At 39.1% G+C, this 18085-nt stretch overlaps 1 protein-coding gene across 3 annotated transcripts in view; it reads left to right on the top strand.

Moving 5' to 3' along the window:
* The window catches only part of grid2 (glutamate receptor, ionotropic, delta 2), a 523204-nt gene that overhangs the window by 428990 nt on the left and 76129 nt on the right, over positions 1 to 18085 (top strand). For all 3 annotated transcript variants that reach the window (XR_014801858.1, XM_084947220.1, XM_084947219.1), the window contains exon 12: positions 16083 to 16221. Coding sequence is in view for 2 of the 3 variants with exons in the window: in XM_084947220.1 (XP_084803346.1) it covers positions 16083 to 16221 (139 nt within the window). In the remaining variant the exon portion in view is untranslated. The remainder of the gene's footprint in view (positions 1 to 16082; positions 16222 to 18085) is intronic.

Consider the following 18085-nt stretch of genomic DNA (forward strand, 5'->3'; position numbering starts at 1 on the left):
ACAAAAATTCAAATCCAAAAAGCTCACAACATAATTAGTAAACACATAACAGATAAGACGCTTATAAAATTTACCAGTGCAGGATCGATAGCATTTATAGGATTTAACGCTTGTCAGAAAAGCAATAGAGCAAAATTACTACTTTCTTCTTTCACAACTTGCACGGCAACAAATGAAGTCCTGATTTCACTCAGTAACCCTCCACGAATCTAGATAATTGCAAGATTTATGAGATCATTTACCTTAACAAGGCAGCTTCTTTTTCTACCACACCCCAAGAACACTCCGAAATCCCACAGCTGGATAGAATTCTTTTTAAAAAGAGGGAGAATGGAGGATAGGTCAGTCAAAAGAGATAAAACAGAGGGAGAGCTGGTTGTTTCGCACCTTGTTAGACACCTTGTTAGTGCTCAGCCAGTCATTATAGTGTCTGCTGAGGCAGGAGTATCTCTAATAAATCAAGACATATCTGTCTGTCTGTCTTTTATTCAGCTATCATCCGATCTACTTCACTTGGCAAACAAAAATCAAGTGTAAGAATGTATGTGAACTGTGACATCGCCTGCAATCTCATCTCATAGTGAAGGCCACAAAACAGGACCCTGTAAGTGAGACCACTGCTCATCCAAACAGCTTCACTTTTCCCCAGCAATTGCAGGTCAAATTAGTAGTTGAAACATGGGCAGAAATTTTGTTAACTAGCTAACACAAGGATGAAAAAGTGGGATTTACACATCAAACTTTCCTTAGTGTACCTCTCAAAATATTAGTGCCATACGTGCAGAAATTCAAAGCCTCGATGGATTTCACATTACAGATTAGAAGCGAAGACTAAAAATTGCCCACCCCTGGGGTATGCAGTACGTGTAGGTTTATGGTTATTGAACGAGGAAAGGTGCAGATCTGTGTAACCTGGCAGTGTGTGTGGACCTGCAGCCCTTGAAAAAGGGAGAGGAAAAGAAGATGAGACAAGAAAATGGAAATGGAGGGAAGTGACAGGAAGAGGGAGGGCATGTGGCGTGCAATGTGCGAAATATTGAGAATGACATTGTTAAAGTTGAATATGAGCGACTCAAACACAATCACCATCAAGAGAGAAGTCTAAGAAGTGTATTTTTTGTGAGCACTTGTGTGCATAGGAACGCACACACTTTGTCCTAGTCAAGGGAAAATTGCTGAGAGAGCCATCTGTCAGAAGTTGCACTCAGAGAGGCAGCCATGGTCTTATTGGTTTGATTGAACAAGACACAGTCTGCATACAGCCACCTATAATGAGTCCACAGTACTGTACTTTCAGCTTAATGCAATTTGCATGCATGTCTGTGGATGTGCACATGTGTAACTGTTCTGACTGGCTTTGTATTACATCCTTTTTGTGAGTGTACGTGTTTATTTTGCTCTTTTTTTTCTTTGTATGGGAAGCTCCATTGTTACTGTGGGCTTGAAACGCACAGAGCTATTGGAATAGTTTCCATCAAACTTTTCCTTAATTCCTTTAACACCCTCTTTGGGATTAATTGTTGAGAGTAAAAGGCATTAGCTAACAATCGTCCACAGTTTTTATGTTATTTATGTTTACTGTTATTGTATGGACACTATCGGGGAGGGATATTAAGAAATAGCCTCATTATTTGTGACTTTTTCAGCAACCTTAGTGTTATGGATTGGATGTACACTGGTGTGTGAAATGTTGTCTGGGAAAAGCCGTTAGTTGTGGCCTTTAGAAATAAGCAAACACAAAGCAGCCACATACACATGAACACAGGCACATACAGCCTCGACTTCCTGTTGGCTGTTGTAACCCTTATATCGTACACAGACTGTATTGATCCACGTATAGGAGCCGAGCGGAGAAACATAGCCTGTAAATAAGCTCAAAGAAATTTCTGCTGACCCCATCATTTTTATGTTCCTTTCAACGGTGAAAAGGAGGCAAAAAGTGCTGATGAGGCTTGAAAAAAGGAAGAGAGAAGAGGGGAAAGAACGTTTATTTAATAAGTCCAATGTCAAGCAGTTTGCAGTCTGCATATGGTACATACACTTACACACGCATTCAGAGGAGGACTTTTACCGCAGCTATTTTGGGAGGGCGTTAAGAAGTTGCTAAAGCGTGCACACATAAAGGTGCAGACACGCACACACCCTGACACAGAAAAAAACTGCTGTTTATCGCCAGTCTCCACACTTGGCCTGTTGCAGCCTACAGGTTAACTGGCTGCTCTTCATTCATTTTAGGGAATGGGAAGCTGCTCTCCCATCCCAAAAAGCAACCAGTTTTAATGAATTTTCACAAGTGATGATGCAGTAAGTTGCAGTTTTTGAATGGCAGGCGAACAAACTTGTATGAATGTACATGTGCTTTGGTTTACAGTGATTTTGCAAAAGTAAAAAGAAATAAATATGTTCACTGTCTGTCTGGAAGAAAGTTAATATGTCTCTTTACACCACAGCCAGAACAATAACAGAAGCAAGCAGTATTTCAGAAAGAAAGGCAATGTTGTCGGGGTACAGTTAAAGTTAAAATACTTTTAAGTGATACATTTAGTTTGAAGACAGTAAAACTAAAGCAGTACACCACAAACTCCCCAAAAGACAAACTAAAAAATAAAAACTGTAACTGATGCAATCCAAAAGGTCACTGCAGGGTTTTTTCTGAGTTTTGCATTTCCTCTGGCCTATTGTGTAGCGAATGTCTTGGCTGTATTGTGATAAAGTGTCATGTAGACCCTGCATGCTGAGCTTTGACTGCACAGGCACAAAATTTCCCTTCTGCATTTAAAAGAATACCAGTGAAGCTAGCTCACCAGCTCTCTCCATGAACGCTATGACTGTAGCTATGATCGTTGCTGCAGCTTTGTAATTGCATACAGTAACTGTCTCTCTGACTGGTTGTACTTTGGTTCTCATGAATCTGGCTGTGACATGTTCATTTTTAATTGGTATAAAACTGACTACATGCAGCGGTTATGTGTTCAGTGATGGGTTTGCTTGCTGAGTGTTGTATCGAATCTTTTCTATTCCTGAACTCCTGTGCTATGATGATCTGTCATAGAAGGACATCAGGTTCAAATAGTAACAGCTGGACATATCCATAACACCACAGACTGAGCCATACAGCATACTCAGCCTCACCTACACAGTCAGTCAGACTAAGCATCAATAGCTGTTCTCACAAGCAGCAGCTGGATACTGTTAGAGAATCGCCTTTCATAATGAGGAATGAGCGATAAATGCACCATGTAAATGGTCACATTATCGAATCATTTCCATATCTGTATTGTGAGTCTTTTAATTGGCAATGTATTATAACTAGACTCGAACAACGTGGTTCTTATGGCTCAGAAGGAATGCAAAAGCAAGGCGATAGCGTTTGTTTGGTTTATGGCTTTAAATACCAGAAAGAAAACTATCATCTTGATGTGGTTGTTGTTCTTTTCCTTATGAAAAATGGTAAATGGTAAATGGCCTGTATTTGTACAGCTGTATTTTTACTAGTCCCTAAGGAATAAAGCTTGATGAAATGATGAAATGAAACGATGTGTTATTTCTGCTAAATGCACACAAACACATATGTTAAGTACACATGAGCGCGAAAAGTCTGCTTTGGTTCGCTGTTTCCCCCGTGCACTAATGCAGACATAGCAGGGTTTTTTTTTTCATGGTGAGCACGCTCTGAAGCACAGCTAAGTGAGGGAATAATTTGCATTTCAATCTTTTAATTTGCTCCCTTTTTGTGAAATTGAGCCAACTTCTACAAGCTAACTGGAGTGAGTACAGAACCCCATTTCAGCATCCCCCCTAAGGGCGATCCTATAATATTTGAATATCTCTTTCCCCCAGTTGAACTTATATTAAACTCACATTTATATTACACACATTGAATTCTTTGGGGGTTTCAACTTAAGTCATGTTCTAAACATGACATGACTGCAAGGATCGCTTTGATTTGCTGGTTTCTTAAGTGTGAGTAAGAATGTAGAGAGCAAGTAACGAAGAGAAACACCTTTCTGACCAAAAAGAGGATTTTGCTTTTCAAATTGTCATTTACGAAATAACTAGACCTGAAAACCTAACATTTAAAGAAAAAAAACAAATGACTTGCAAAGATTTGTTGCAGTTTGATGGCACATGCTGCTTTTCTGATATCTGTTAGAACATGGGTCTACCATCTATATAACGAACACATGCACTCAACGGTCTAATTTTAATTAACTTAGATGATTCATGTTTGGCCAGCTCAGTTTGGTCTTGTATTAACTTCTACACACATACATAATACGTGTATTCTATACATATGCACACTTCAGTAGAGGGAGGGTCCAGAGCAATTTGTCGGCCGCAGAGGTGAATCACAGCAATATAAAAAATTAATATAACGTTCATGAATATTAATAACTCTGATGCAATTGCCATAATATCAGCGCTTCTCCTTCACATCACATGTAGCTTTAAAGTACAATAAAAATAATCACAAATCACAAAATAATATGGATTTATTTGCATTATGTGAGTTTTATGTGCTACCGAGTAATTAAAGTGCTTACCTCTGAGCAGTATATTGGGCTTCACATTGCCCACAGATCACACCTGAATGTTATGCTGTAGCTTGAGACTGTGTGGTTCAATATTCTTTATTTTATCATAGTGGCCTTGTCCAATAGCAAAATGAAATAATTATGTAAATGATATTGGAAAAATGTGAGTCATATGAGCCTATATACACACGCAAGGGCTGCCTACTTTGTCAGCGGAAATGCACATTCATAGGAGGATATTTTCTGAAATGTAAATTTGGTTGTCAAGTTGCTGATTGCGGTGTCTATTTGTTATGCTAAGTGTAATCAAGACTTTGCTGTCACAATCAGAAATTTAGATGACAATCATTTAACAATCAGTTCAAATTTCACTTTATTAAAAGCTTTTTGTTGTTGTTGAGTTACTGTAATTTCAATTAGCCTGAAGTTAAACTGTGTGAATTGCTCAGGGTGTGGCTGCGGTTCAAGAGTGAGTTGTCTGCTCATCGGAAGGTCGATGGTTCGATCCCCAGCTTTTTTTAGTCCGTGTGTTGAAGTGTCCTTGGGTAAGATTGTGAGAGTATTAGATTAAAAGTGCTTAGTAAACCTTGCTTTTCGGTGTGTGTGAATTTGAACTTGTGTATAAACTTCAGCCATAATTTTTGAGGATGTCTTAAAGTTCCTATACGTATTCAGGGAGCGTACAGGGAAGGGAGACACCATTGGGGCACATCCCTGAATCGGAAACTTCGTGCATCTCAGCTCAAATCCACAACATTACCAGCCTGCTGGATCTTTTTAATGGTTGCACTTGATGGCTTGAAAAAAAATTGCTAACCACATGGAAAATACCTCTTCGCTTTGGCTTATAGCCAGGGGTATTAGAGGTGGCACATGTACAATGTAGAGATTGAAAAGCAGAAGGCAGGAGAGGTGATGGAGGAGGGATGCATGCACTCTGTCATCCTCCTCCTCCCTTTTTCTATTCTCTCGCTTTTTCCATCTTCACCCCGGCTCCTGCACTGTAATATGTCTTTCCCAAGTTGTTTATAATCACTGGGACACCGTCAGACGGGAGTGATTGAGGTGCTAGAGGAGAAATAGATGGTAAAAAAATAAATAATGATTCCAGCAAGTCTTCAGACGGTGGAGGGGTATAATCTGAGGCAGTGGAGGTGCTTGCTCGGTGGTGAGATTTGAAGCTTTACAAGAAAGCCACACATATATAAAACCCTGCAGGATGTGCCCACCGCTCGACTGGCTTCAAAGCTGCACTCATCTCGAGTTACCTTTACTGCAGAATGTCAACAAGGATGGGGAAAAGAGGAGAAGAGCAGAGGAGGAAGGTAGTAAGAGATGCAGAAAGGAGGCAGGCAGAAAAACTAAGAATGTGTGATGCAGATGAATTGGCTTATAGAATAATTTTGTTTGCCAAACCTGCGGGAAACAACAGCACCTGTATCTGTCAAGTTTTCATCCTCCTTCCTGGATCTACGTGTTTATTTCTCTCAAAGCAAACAAATAACAGTGTATAGACATATGCATATTCCTTTTTTTGCGAGTTTATGTTCTTTGATTTTGTTTGTCTTGAAAAGCTGGTGCATTCGTTGCCTTTAACAAAAAGGAAATCAATAGCGCTAAAATTACAGCCTACCCTGGGAGCAAGTTCTTATACTGTCAGATACTCTAGCGTAAGTCTTTAAGTTTCTTTAGCAATCCAGTTCACTTAAGATCATTGGTATTCAGGAGGTAATACTGATGATATTTTGTTGGAACCTGACTTTAGAAATCAGTGCCATGCATAAACACATAAACACTGCCTGGAGCTGGTGTAAGGTATTAATTACATAGCTCATAATTGCAGATTTAAGAGATTATAGTATTTTTCCGATGCACTTTTTTCCTTTTTTTTTTTTTTTGTCACTTAAAATGGCTCTAACTAACATATTGGGGGCGGGTGATACATTTGCATCGTATTTCTCGTCTTCATTTTTTCCCTCTGTGCTTCATTCAGTTAAAGTAACACTATATTTTATGTACTATAAATGAATAATACTGAATGATACTATATATATCATTTAGTGTGACCTTGTGTAACCACATGTTAATGTGACTTTCAGCTGACATTGTGATGATTTCATACTAAAGATGTAGTAATTCATTATAAAGTACTGAGATGCTTGACATTTGTTTTTAGAGAATTCAAGAATCTCTAGATTTCCTTTCATTTTAAAGTCTGAGGAAACATTGTTGCAGAATTCTGTGACATGATGACAAGACTTTTGATGATGTGGGTGATCACTGACATTTATTTGATATTGTATAAGACTTAGACAACAAAAGAAAGTCTGAAACTTTTCAAAATACTTTAAAAGATGGATTGAATTTTAGAATCATAACCTCAGTTTAACATATTTCTGACAGTGTTGACGCATGTACAAGCAATGAAGCAAAACTGGTACTGTTTGGTGTTTTTCTGCGCTCAAAATCCTATTTGACTGTCCGTTTGGTATGAAACAGCCATATGTGCAAAGCTAGATTGTGGAAGACTTGATACGTTAATGTGTTAAACGGAGATAACCTGTTGTTATTTTTCGAGACACTTTTCAGTGGTGTGGAAGAATGAAAAGTGAATGCCTAAAGTGTTGTTAAAAAGAACCTTACATCATCTTACGGGAAGATTGCATGGATTCCAACTGGGGGATGACATCAGCTGAGCACACTCTAGCTCTTTTTTACTCATTTAAAAAAACAATACTCTAATGAACTACTCTGCTCTTATTTCATCCAAGAATAACCAGAGTGTGATGCTTTAAATTTTAAGAGATGGATCAGAAAGGTTGGCAGCAGGCGTGTAGATTTGAGAAACTGATGATGCATTTGAGAGAAATTGATTTCCAACACTGGGTGAAAGTGTAGACATTCCTTATCGTCTAAAATTGCGGAAAGGGAGAAAGATACAGATTTTTTTTTTTTAAACACATTACTTCTTTTCTATGTGATGATAAAGATGATATGGGATGAGATTAATGGTCAGTAAGTCTTTGCAAATGGGCATCTCAAACACGCACTGCACCAGCACCATAAACTAGTGTCTTGAAGGAGCTTGTTTACACTGACAGCATGCAGTAAAAGAGCAGAGAGCAGACTGTCGATATGGACCGTGCACAGTAACGGAGCTGGTCCTTATCATCAATTTGTCCAGTGTCGTCTTCTAGCGGTTGACCTCTTTGTCTCATTTACTCTGAAATGTGGCTTTTTTCCCGACAGACAAGATAAATCTCTCTATTAGGCTGCTTTACTGCAAGTATTTACAAAACACCTGTACATAGAACAGAGAGCATGTTGTTTCCCCTGACCTCAGGTTGCACTTTCAATTATAGGTTCTTTACTTTTCAGACTAAAGAACAGACAAATGCATCACTTATCTCTTACGGTACTGGTGTTACTTCAGTTTGGTTCATTATTCTGCCATTGTTATGTCTAAAAATGACAACATTACGAATATGGAAGCTCAATGAGAATTGTTTATTGCCACTGTTATACTTTTTATTGCCTCACTGAGATTTTTATTTGCTTACAGTACACTAAGACTCATTGTGTGCTTTCATCAACCAGATATGCTGCACTCTATGTACACGGGCCAAGTAGCGTGACTTAACCTTTGACCTTTTAAATATGAATTGCCATCACTTCTGCGTCTGTATTAGTTGATCATACATGCCACAATACTCCTTGCCATTTTTGCATAAAAATCTTTAACAATCTCTTGCTTTCCTTACCTACTTAGCTAACTGAAGTGCAAATTCAATTTAACATTCAGGAGCTGATTTGTTAAGGTGCTGTGACTCATTAAGTCTTACGAGTGACACTGAAAAGGACTGTCCTGCACCTTTGGCTGCTTTTGAAACAAAAAGTCTTGGCCTGTAAATCACCCCATCAAGTTTACAGCATCATACACGGGATCAAGGGCTTTTTGGACTAATCATCATCCTCACTGATTAGTTTGAGTCAGGGCTGTGGGATGGGGGTCATGTCCGGTGCTCTCATTTATCTAAGCACTTGATGTTCTTCCCTAATATGTGAGCAGTGGATGTGTGTGTTTGTGTGTGTGGTTACTTTTGCCAGGACCCCTAAAAATGCGGGATATCCAGAAGTGCAGTTTTAACAAACGAATCTACACGAGTCTCATCCTAATATTAGTTCATACATGCTAAAGGTATCAAATGTAAAGACACATGGTCCGTTCTGTTTTTTAAGTTCAGTTAAACACTGAGTTTAATTTGACCTACTGGCAACAACCACTAATGGGGGAAACATGTGTATTCACTCAACAGGTTGGGAGTGGTTGGTGGAGATGGTTGGTGCTACTTTCCAAGTGGTAGTGAATCTTTGAAAAGCAGTGCAAAATAGAAGTAAAAGTTGTGCCTTAATGGCGCAACCAACACATTTCAAAAGGTTCGGCTTTTACTTTCAAGGTGAATGTCCTCTGTTTCTGGTTTCATCAAGTCCTCATCAAGTTTTATTATAGTTCAGAGAGAACTGGTGAGCAGACATCTTCCATGCAAACTGTGGGTGATCCAAAGGAGTCAAAAGAAGTCTGCAACCCCTTTCACCAGTCAACAGCCAGCATCAGCAATGACTTGTAACATGTTGGGGAATGCACTTTCTTTACTAGAAACCAGCAGTTGCCAACTGGTCTCTGAGCTGTGTGCCTGAAGTTTTAGATATTTCAGTAAAAGAGCAAGACGTTGCAAGTTGAGAGACAGACTGTATTAAGATCCACAAAAAAGTGTGTTATCTGCTTAAAGGTGGGTTTTACACAGCTCACGCCACAATGTCAAACTTTTATTGTGGACATTTTCACTCTTACTAATATCTTGTTGCATTCTCAATCATCCAGGTAAATCTCCAAAAGTTGATTCTGTTCATCTGGACGTAGCGTTTTGTGGGAGAAACGTTTCACTCGGTGGACCGACACATCAAATTCACCAGGGAGGATATGAAAAGTGGCAGGTTAGCCTTCTTAGACTGTGAGATTTCCATCTGTAATGGGGGACATCTAAAAGCTGACGTGTACCGTAAACCTACACATGTGGATCAGTATTTAAGGTTTGACTCTCATCATCCACTGGAGCACAAACTGGGTGTCATTAGGATGCTACAACACAGAGCGAACACCATCGCCAGGGAGGCAGAAGAACATCAAGAAGGCCCTTAGTAAATGTGGTAATCCAAGCTGGCCTTTTGTCAAAGCTGGAAAGGCACCTAAAGAAAGCTCCAGCCGATCCAGGAGAGAAGGACAACCGCTGCCCAAGCAAAAACCTGTAGAGATCCCATATGTGTCAGGAGTATCGGAGCAGTTGAGACGCCTTTTTTCTAAACACCGGGTCTCTGTGGTTTTTAAACCCCAAAACACGCTGCGCCAAAAACTGGTCCACCCCAAGGATCGGGTCCCCCGACACAAACAGAGTAACATAGTGTACGCTGTTAAGTGCCAGAAGGATTGCCAGGATTTATACATCGGGGAAACCAAACCACCTCTGGCGAAGCGGATGGCACAACACAGAAGAGCTACCTCGTCAGGCCAGGACTCTGCAGTCTATTTGCACCTACAGGTCAGTGGACACTCTTTCAAGGATGAGGATGAACACATCTTGAACAGGGAGGAACGCTGGTTTGAGCGCGGAGTCAAGGAGGCCATTTACGTGAAAAGGGAAAGACCATCTCTGAATCGAGGAGGGGGCCTAAGGGTACATTGCCATCTTACAATGCTGTGATTGCAGCCATTCCCCAACTCTCTGTGAATGGTACTCATGGCCATTGATCAGTGGTCTTTGATCAGTGGGTTTTGGTCAGTGGTTGTTGATCAATGGTCATGAGAATTTGCATAATTAAGATTAAGGAACTGACCTCCCAGCCCATTGTTCCTTCAGTGGGCTGGTTTCAGTCATTATGCAAATGTCCTGTTTATAAGATTGGGGAAACCTGCAGTCAGCTGAGACTGAAGAAGTCACTTTATGAGTGACGAAACGTTTCTCCCACAAAACGCTACGCCCAGATGAACAGAATCAACTTTTGGACACTATTACTAATACTTTATAATACTCAACTGATCTGGTTTGCCTAGCCAGAGTTTTTCCTTGAATTTGTAGCTCCACTATGATTGCTGTGGATGAGTCATCAGACCTATGAGGAGTTATTGGCTAATAAATTCACAGTGTTGGACAACAGGTACAGGGGTCAACCAATCATGTCCCAAGTATTTTGGATGAAACTGCTTCCTGTTGTCTTTTATTTTCCCGGTGAAGATTAAAAAACAAAAAACAGACTTATAACATAAAGGTTTTTGCTGCCAAGCCCTGTTGTTTAATTATCTGACTGTTTAAAGATGTGCCATTGTTCTTGGTTGTATGCATATGCTTCATCCAAACTCATGCCAAATAAATTTCTGAAAGTCCCTGCCCTTTTCCAAGAAGTTTCCAAGGACAACTTCCCAGATGGTTCCGTGTTTACCAAACCATCTGGAGTGTCAGGTTACAAAATATCCCATCAAGGGCTGTTTTTTTCTTAACAGAAATCAGAGTCTAGAGGGTTGGGAAAGTCAGGTTGCACTACAATATAGGGCTTCTTCTTTTTTTTGTCCAATAATACCCAAAACATCAGTCTGTTCAGGCAAACAAAATTAGATTGTGAAGCGGCAAAAAAAAAAAAAAAAAAAAAGATGGGAAAATGAAATGCCAAGGGGTCTTTTAGCCAGCAAAATTGCAAGTTAATCAGTCGGTCAGTTACACGGCCAAGGGGCAGCTATCAAATTAACTAATCAATTATGTAGATATCCAGCAATCCAATTACTCTTTCAATCAAAAAAGACAGAAAGCAGCACTTAGCATCAGGCTAATGGAAACCTGAAAGTTAGGGGAAAATACATTAAAACGTGAAAGACAGCCACATGGTTCATAGAGTAATTTGAAGAACTGCAGCATCCTTAGTATGCCTCTTTAAATGAAGTTTCAGTTTTAATTCCTAGTTTTGAGTTGTGTAGGAAGAAATAAAGTAATCCTGTTTGCCCAGAGCTACACGAGTCACAGCTGAGAATAAGAGGAGTAGCAGGAGAAACATGGGGGTAAGAATGGAGAGCTATATCGAGGGGACACAACGGGGTGCTTTTGAAGCCGCCGAGCTGTATTTGCAAAAGCTGCTTCATGGCAGCTATGCTTCTCTTAGGATCCTTACGTGTACCCATATGCAAACTGAGACACCTACCTTTAAAAAAAGTTTTTCAGGAGTTCAACCACAGGAAAACGTAAAAGTTCTTTCAGAAAAGAATCTCTGAATCCTAGACAGAAGATTACTATGATTTATTTAAGTAGTCTTGATTAGCTTAGTTAAAGGAACCCTGAAGAAGAACGATAACATTATTAGTCTTGTATCTGTATAGAATGAGTTAACCCAGCTGTCACCTCCTACCAGTCAATCTGAATCATTTCGATTCTGAGATACACATACTCTGTTCAGAAAGTCTGTGTTTGAAATGTCATGCTGACTTCACACTATCCTTTGAGATAGCTGCTTAGTCGTGAACCTCTAATAACGCACAAAATCTTTTGTCATTTTTCCTCAGACCCCATTTTCTGATGAAATAGGATAAAAGGTGTATTTTAAAATGATATAAAAGGTGCCGTACATGCCTGTATATGTGCCCATGAAACCTGACACAACCACTCACTCACTTGGAGCGTTTGCTGACTGCTGTTTCAATACTAAATGGTAACATCCATCTAAGTCTTTCCCCCACTATGAAAGATGGTTTTGAGAGCACTCACTATAAATGATGCTTCTCTTGGTACAATATACTTTAGTATTGGATTTTATAGAACTATACATTTTTACAATACACTAGTTTGCACATATCTAAAGTCGGGTAAATTTAGTTAATAAATAAACCCCTTAGTCTGGTGAGGCTTGCTAGTACTAAGTTGGATCCACTTTTATCTTCTGAACTGCCTTAATTCTTCAAGAATTGAACAGCCATGAACTGTTGATATAATGCAGAATGCATACTTTCAGATTGTTTATGTCAAATTTTGATCCTACCATCCTTCTCTCTGAGTTTTGCAGCAGACCAGGCAATGCTTTTAGAATCTTCTACTGTCCAGTTTTGGTGACCCCATGTAAACTGTAGCCTCGGTTTCCTGTCCTTAGCTTACAGAAGATCCACCCAGTGTGGTCTTCTGCTATAGCCTATCTGCTTCAAGGTTTGATGTGTTGTGTGCTCAGAGATGCTCTTCTACATGCCTTTGTTTGTAGTTAGTGGTTATTTGAGTTTCTGTTGTCCATCAAACTTTATCCTTTGACCTCAACAAGGCATTTTCACCCAAATATCTGCTGCTCACTGGATATTTTATCTTTTTTTGACCATTCTTTGTAAACCCTAGAGATGGTCGTGTGGGAAAATTCCAGTAGATCAGCGAAATACTGAAATACTCAGTCCAGCCCAGCCCATCTGGCACCACCAACGATGGCGTGTTAAAAGTCACTTAAATCACCTTTCTTGGTTTAAACAGCAGGTGACCTAATTCGATAAGTGCATTGAGTTGCTGCTGATTAGATATGTGCGTTAATGAGCACTTGAACAGATGTCCATAACAAAGTGACCTGTGAGTCTAAATTTCAAAAGTGTTGTCCTGATCATCTTTCCCTGAGGATTCAGGGTTTTTTTTTTTTTTTAACTTATGTGAGCTATAGATCATTAAAATCTCTGATGGTAGTTGGTGACGCGTGAAAGGTGAACAGTGACATATTGCTCAATAAAATCATATATGCTTTTTGGCAACTCACATTTAGGATGAGATAATGAGACACTAAAAGTGTCTAAGTGTAAAGGTATTATAGGTTTATAGTTGTTAAGAGAGTGGGATAGAGATTATCTCACATTTTTTAGCTTTTAAATCAATGCTCGCCTTATGGTCAAATAAGCTTAAAGTTTCTGTAATATTAATCTGCTTCTGTCTTTCACACACACACACACATATATATATGTATGTATATATATATAGATATATATAGATATCCATATAAAGACTAGGAAACAAAATGATCTTTTCTAAAAATCTGCTCTACGTGATTTGATTCCGAGCTCAAAATTTTGTGACACTTGGATGTCTAAACTCGCCAGCTACATTAATATTTTATAAAAGTCACTTGTGCAGCCAGAAATCAACATAAAAATTGTTCTGAGACTGGACAATGGCTTTTTTTTTCAGTGAATTAATCGGTCCTCCATGGATATTGCCAGTGTGAAACCCCAAATCCCCAAATACCTTATGCAGCTGGAACGATTCACAAAGGTCATGTTTTAGAAGCTATTGAAGTCCAAGATACTGCAGTCACACTCAGGCATATACTCGGACGTTTTTTGGCACCAAAAAGCATCTCTGCCTGCTGGTTGCTTTCATTCATGAAAATGATTCATCTCATCTTCCCACGCACATTTCCATGCACAGTGATTTCTTAGGAATCCTGTGTTGGCTTATTATTTCGATCATTTCATTATAAAGTTTCTTTTTCATAAAAAAATAGCTGTTATGTAATTACAGTGACACATACTTTTCTTCAGGTTACCTGATAAAAAATTAAAATTATTACACAACCACGTTATGTGTGACCATTTACTGAAAAAAGTCAAGAGACATGAAAGATTGAAACATTTTAAAGACATAATTCACGATGCCATGTCATCCAGACAGTATACGTTATAATGCCTTCGGGCTTGTGCTAAAACCTGGTGTCAACAGCAAATCATGCAAAGAAGGATAACAGAAAACATGTAGAGGGAAAAAGAGATAGTACGTTTAAAATAATTCAAAGGGTATACAGGAAGGGAAGATGGAAAAAAAAAAGAATCCAGTGGATATAGAGAAGGTGGTGAGATAAAGAGAGAGAGAGATTATGTGGGTGTCAGATATATTGTTGAGGCTGGACTAAGGGAAGTGGGAGACATGAGAGCGTTGGCTGGTCTGTGCTGATGTAACCGTGATCACCACAGGTATAAAAACATACATTTTGTCACAGCTGGCGGGGTGAGCCGTGTGGTGTGGAGGAAAAGGAGGACCCAAAATGCGGCAGTGACTGATGTTTCGAGTGACGTTTATTTACAAGGTGGCAGTGGCAAAAACAGGCAGTGAGGCATGACAAAACAACTGAGAAACCTAAACTGGGAAAACTAAAGAGCAACTAGAAATCCTCAGGGCACAGGGTGAAAGGCAGAGAGACGCAGACTGACGGAGGATACCAAAAACGCAGAGATACACAGATGAACGCAGACGAGCCGACAACGAACACAGACCGACACCCACTATATATATATATACACACACACACACACACACACACACAAGGTAATCAGGTAATCACACACAGGAGGGAAGAACAGCTGAACCCAATACACATGAGGACCGGAGGAGACAAGCTGAACACAATGACAACAGACACAGACTTTCAGAACAAAACAGGAAATCTAGAACCCGAACCGGACACAAGGGGGGAGGACACAGAATAACTAGAACAGAGGGACATAATCATAAAACACAAAACGCTGGGCAAACAACCCAGCACCATGACACATTTACTGCATAGCTACAGTAAATGTATGCAAAAACACTGTCGTCAGTAAGCAAGTGTGTGGGTATGAATAGAAAGGCTACCCCACACAGCTACCTGAGAAGAATGGAAGAGCCAAAGATAAATGTGTCCCGTTTTCTGCGCTGGTTAGTACACAAACAAATAGATTCCCTCTCTCTGTCTCTCTCTCTCTTTTTTTATTTTTTTTTATTTTTTTGTTTTCTTGTTTTTTGAGGGCTACATTTGGAATGACAACTTTTCTTGAAAAACATATAAAGCGGAGCCAGTTTGTGTTTTACTGTTGCAGAACAAGATTTCAGAGGACAAGGCCAGAAAAGCTGTTTATAACACAAGAGGAGGATAAAGCGATTTTATATTTGAAGACAGACAAGCCACTTTTCATTGTAATGTGTTCCCGGCAGCATCTTAATGGGAAAGCCTGACAAGCATTTTGTTCGCATTCATCACATCTTTTCAACAGTATTTATTGCAAAAAGCAGGTTACCGTTTTTTTTTAAACGTGCATCCAAATAGTTTTTTTTTTAGTTCTTAGTTATTTAAAGTGTATTAAAACATCACGAGACAATGGAAGACACCTCTGCTCACCCGATGCTTGCTAAGACCTAAGATTTCAAATGTTACTTAATATATGATTATTTATAAACTGGTTTTCATATGTCAAAGATTTTCTTATCGCAGTGATTTGGAATTTGTTATTTTGATGTTTTCCAGTTCACAGCAATTTCTTGCAGTTGATCCGACCATGTGAAGATCAGATCTATGCCAAAGCATCAGATCAAATCCTGTTAATCCAATGATAATCATTCAGGATGTGCTTTGCTGTTTTCACAGCTTTTTCTCCCGCAGCAAAGAGCTGCTTTTTTTTCTTATACTGTGATTTTGACTCTCTTTTTTCTCTCTTTTGTTTTCTTACTTTTGTTGCAGGTGGAGAGGTGCCTTACACCACCCTAGCTACAAGGATGATGATGGGGGTTTGGTGGATGTTTGCTCTAATTGTCATATCCTCATATACTGCCAATCTAGCAGCTTTCCTCACAATCACGCGTATAGAGAATTCTATACAGTAAGTATTCAACTAATTTTTTTCACCTACTGTTTTTAGTGGTAGCTACCATACTGACTGATATATTGATTTAAATGTTTTCAAGTAAAAACTGCCACCTTTATTGTATCCTTATTGGTGTCATATTTAGGTATATTTAAACCTATGGAGTTAAATGATTCTCAAAAGAGTTACAAATGTGTATTGAACATTTTGTGTGTAATTTTGGGTGTCCACAATTGCATACTCCAGTCCAAACATAGAGCAGTTTGAACACATACAACACAAATGCATAGGGCTAAAACCTGCATAAATACGGATCATTTACACGCTAATCTGTAAGTCCATCTTCACAAATCTTTTCATTTTCACTTTCAAAAAGGTTCCCGTGCAACTGTCTAAAAATAGTTGTGACTTTCTGTTCATTCAAATATCGGGAAATACGTGTGCACCAGTCACCTGATCATCATGCCACATGTGCACTGTGGTTTTCAGACTCTTTTTCACACTATCAGTTTGGTACAGATGCACAAATGTGAAACATCTGTTTTCCTTGAAATAACCCAGGAATACAAAGGAGGCTTGAATGTCCTAGTTTTCCACTAGCACTCGAACGCAGCTTAGATTTGTGGATCTGTGCCAAGCTGGCAGTGTGAAAAGAGTAAGAGCCTCAAAACCCCAGAGCACGTGTTGTGATTTGTGCATATCAGGCGACTGGTGCGCACATATTTGATTTATCTGTAAGTAAGCGAAAAGAAAGTTGCAAATATTTTTAGATATTTGCACGCACGGGAAGCTTTTTAAAAGTGAAAGTGATCAGACTGGTTACATGGAAAATTTGAGCTTGAAAATATTTTAAATATTTATTTAAATATTGTAAATGATCACTGTTTGTTCAGGTTTCGACACATGAATTTTTAAAATAATGTTAGGTATGTTCAAATTGCTTTGTATCCATGTGTAGATTGGTGCATGCGTTTGTAAGTACTCAGAGTTACACACAGATGAATTGTTTTACCCATTTATAAATCTGGTTTATGCCTGTGGATCATATCATACACATTTGCAACCTCTTTAAGACTTATTTAACTCTATTTAAAACTGCACAGCACATCTAAATAGATGCACAACCTCTGTACTGCAAAGAAAGATGAGCCCAAGGCAAAAACTACATATAGACATATAGTGCATTTGTATAAATGTGTGCTTTCAGTTATGATTGCACGACACCACGAACACATCTTTCTGTATAAGTATACAAGTATACATGACAAATCGTGCCTAACACACAGACACACACTGCATGCGCCTTCAGTGTGCTGAAACCCGGCAACACACAAGCATGCATGTGCATGCAGATTGCTTACACACACGCGCAGTTAATTCTTTACCCTTTCTTTTCTCAAGCTCAGTCCTCCATTATATTATCTGTCTCACATATGTGTGTGTTTGTGTGTCCGTGTGTGTTCTACTGATCAAGGTAGGAAGAAAAAATGGCAAAGAGAGTTAGTGAAACAGTCAAAGTATGTTGAAATTGTTTTTAAAAGTGTTTTTGCAATCTATTTTTTTTTTTTTTTTGCCTAGGTATCAAGGCAACTAGAAAAGCTGCCTACGTTCATTGCACACACACAAACACGCACACACACAGACATTTCCTGAAGCACTGTGCCCTCTGTTTATCTATCCTTGTGATAATATGTTTGCCTGCTTCTCTCCTGGTGGCACTAGGAAACGCTCATCTCTCATTGGACTAATCAGCATGCCGAAGCATCCGCTATGCCCGGCAGTGCCACAGTTAATTGTGCTTGGCTTTGGAATAAACAACATTTATTTCTCTAAATCTCACAACTATCTGTTTCTTAATTTGGTTCTGTCAGTTTGTTTC

This window comes from Perissodus microlepis, chromosome 12, assembly GCF_051167445.1.
Source record: "Perissodus microlepis isolate ML-2025 ecotype Zambia chromosome 12, ASM5116744v1, whole genome shotgun sequence".
NCBI lineage: Eukaryota > Metazoa > Chordata > Actinopteri > Cichliformes > Cichlidae > Perissodus > Perissodus microlepis.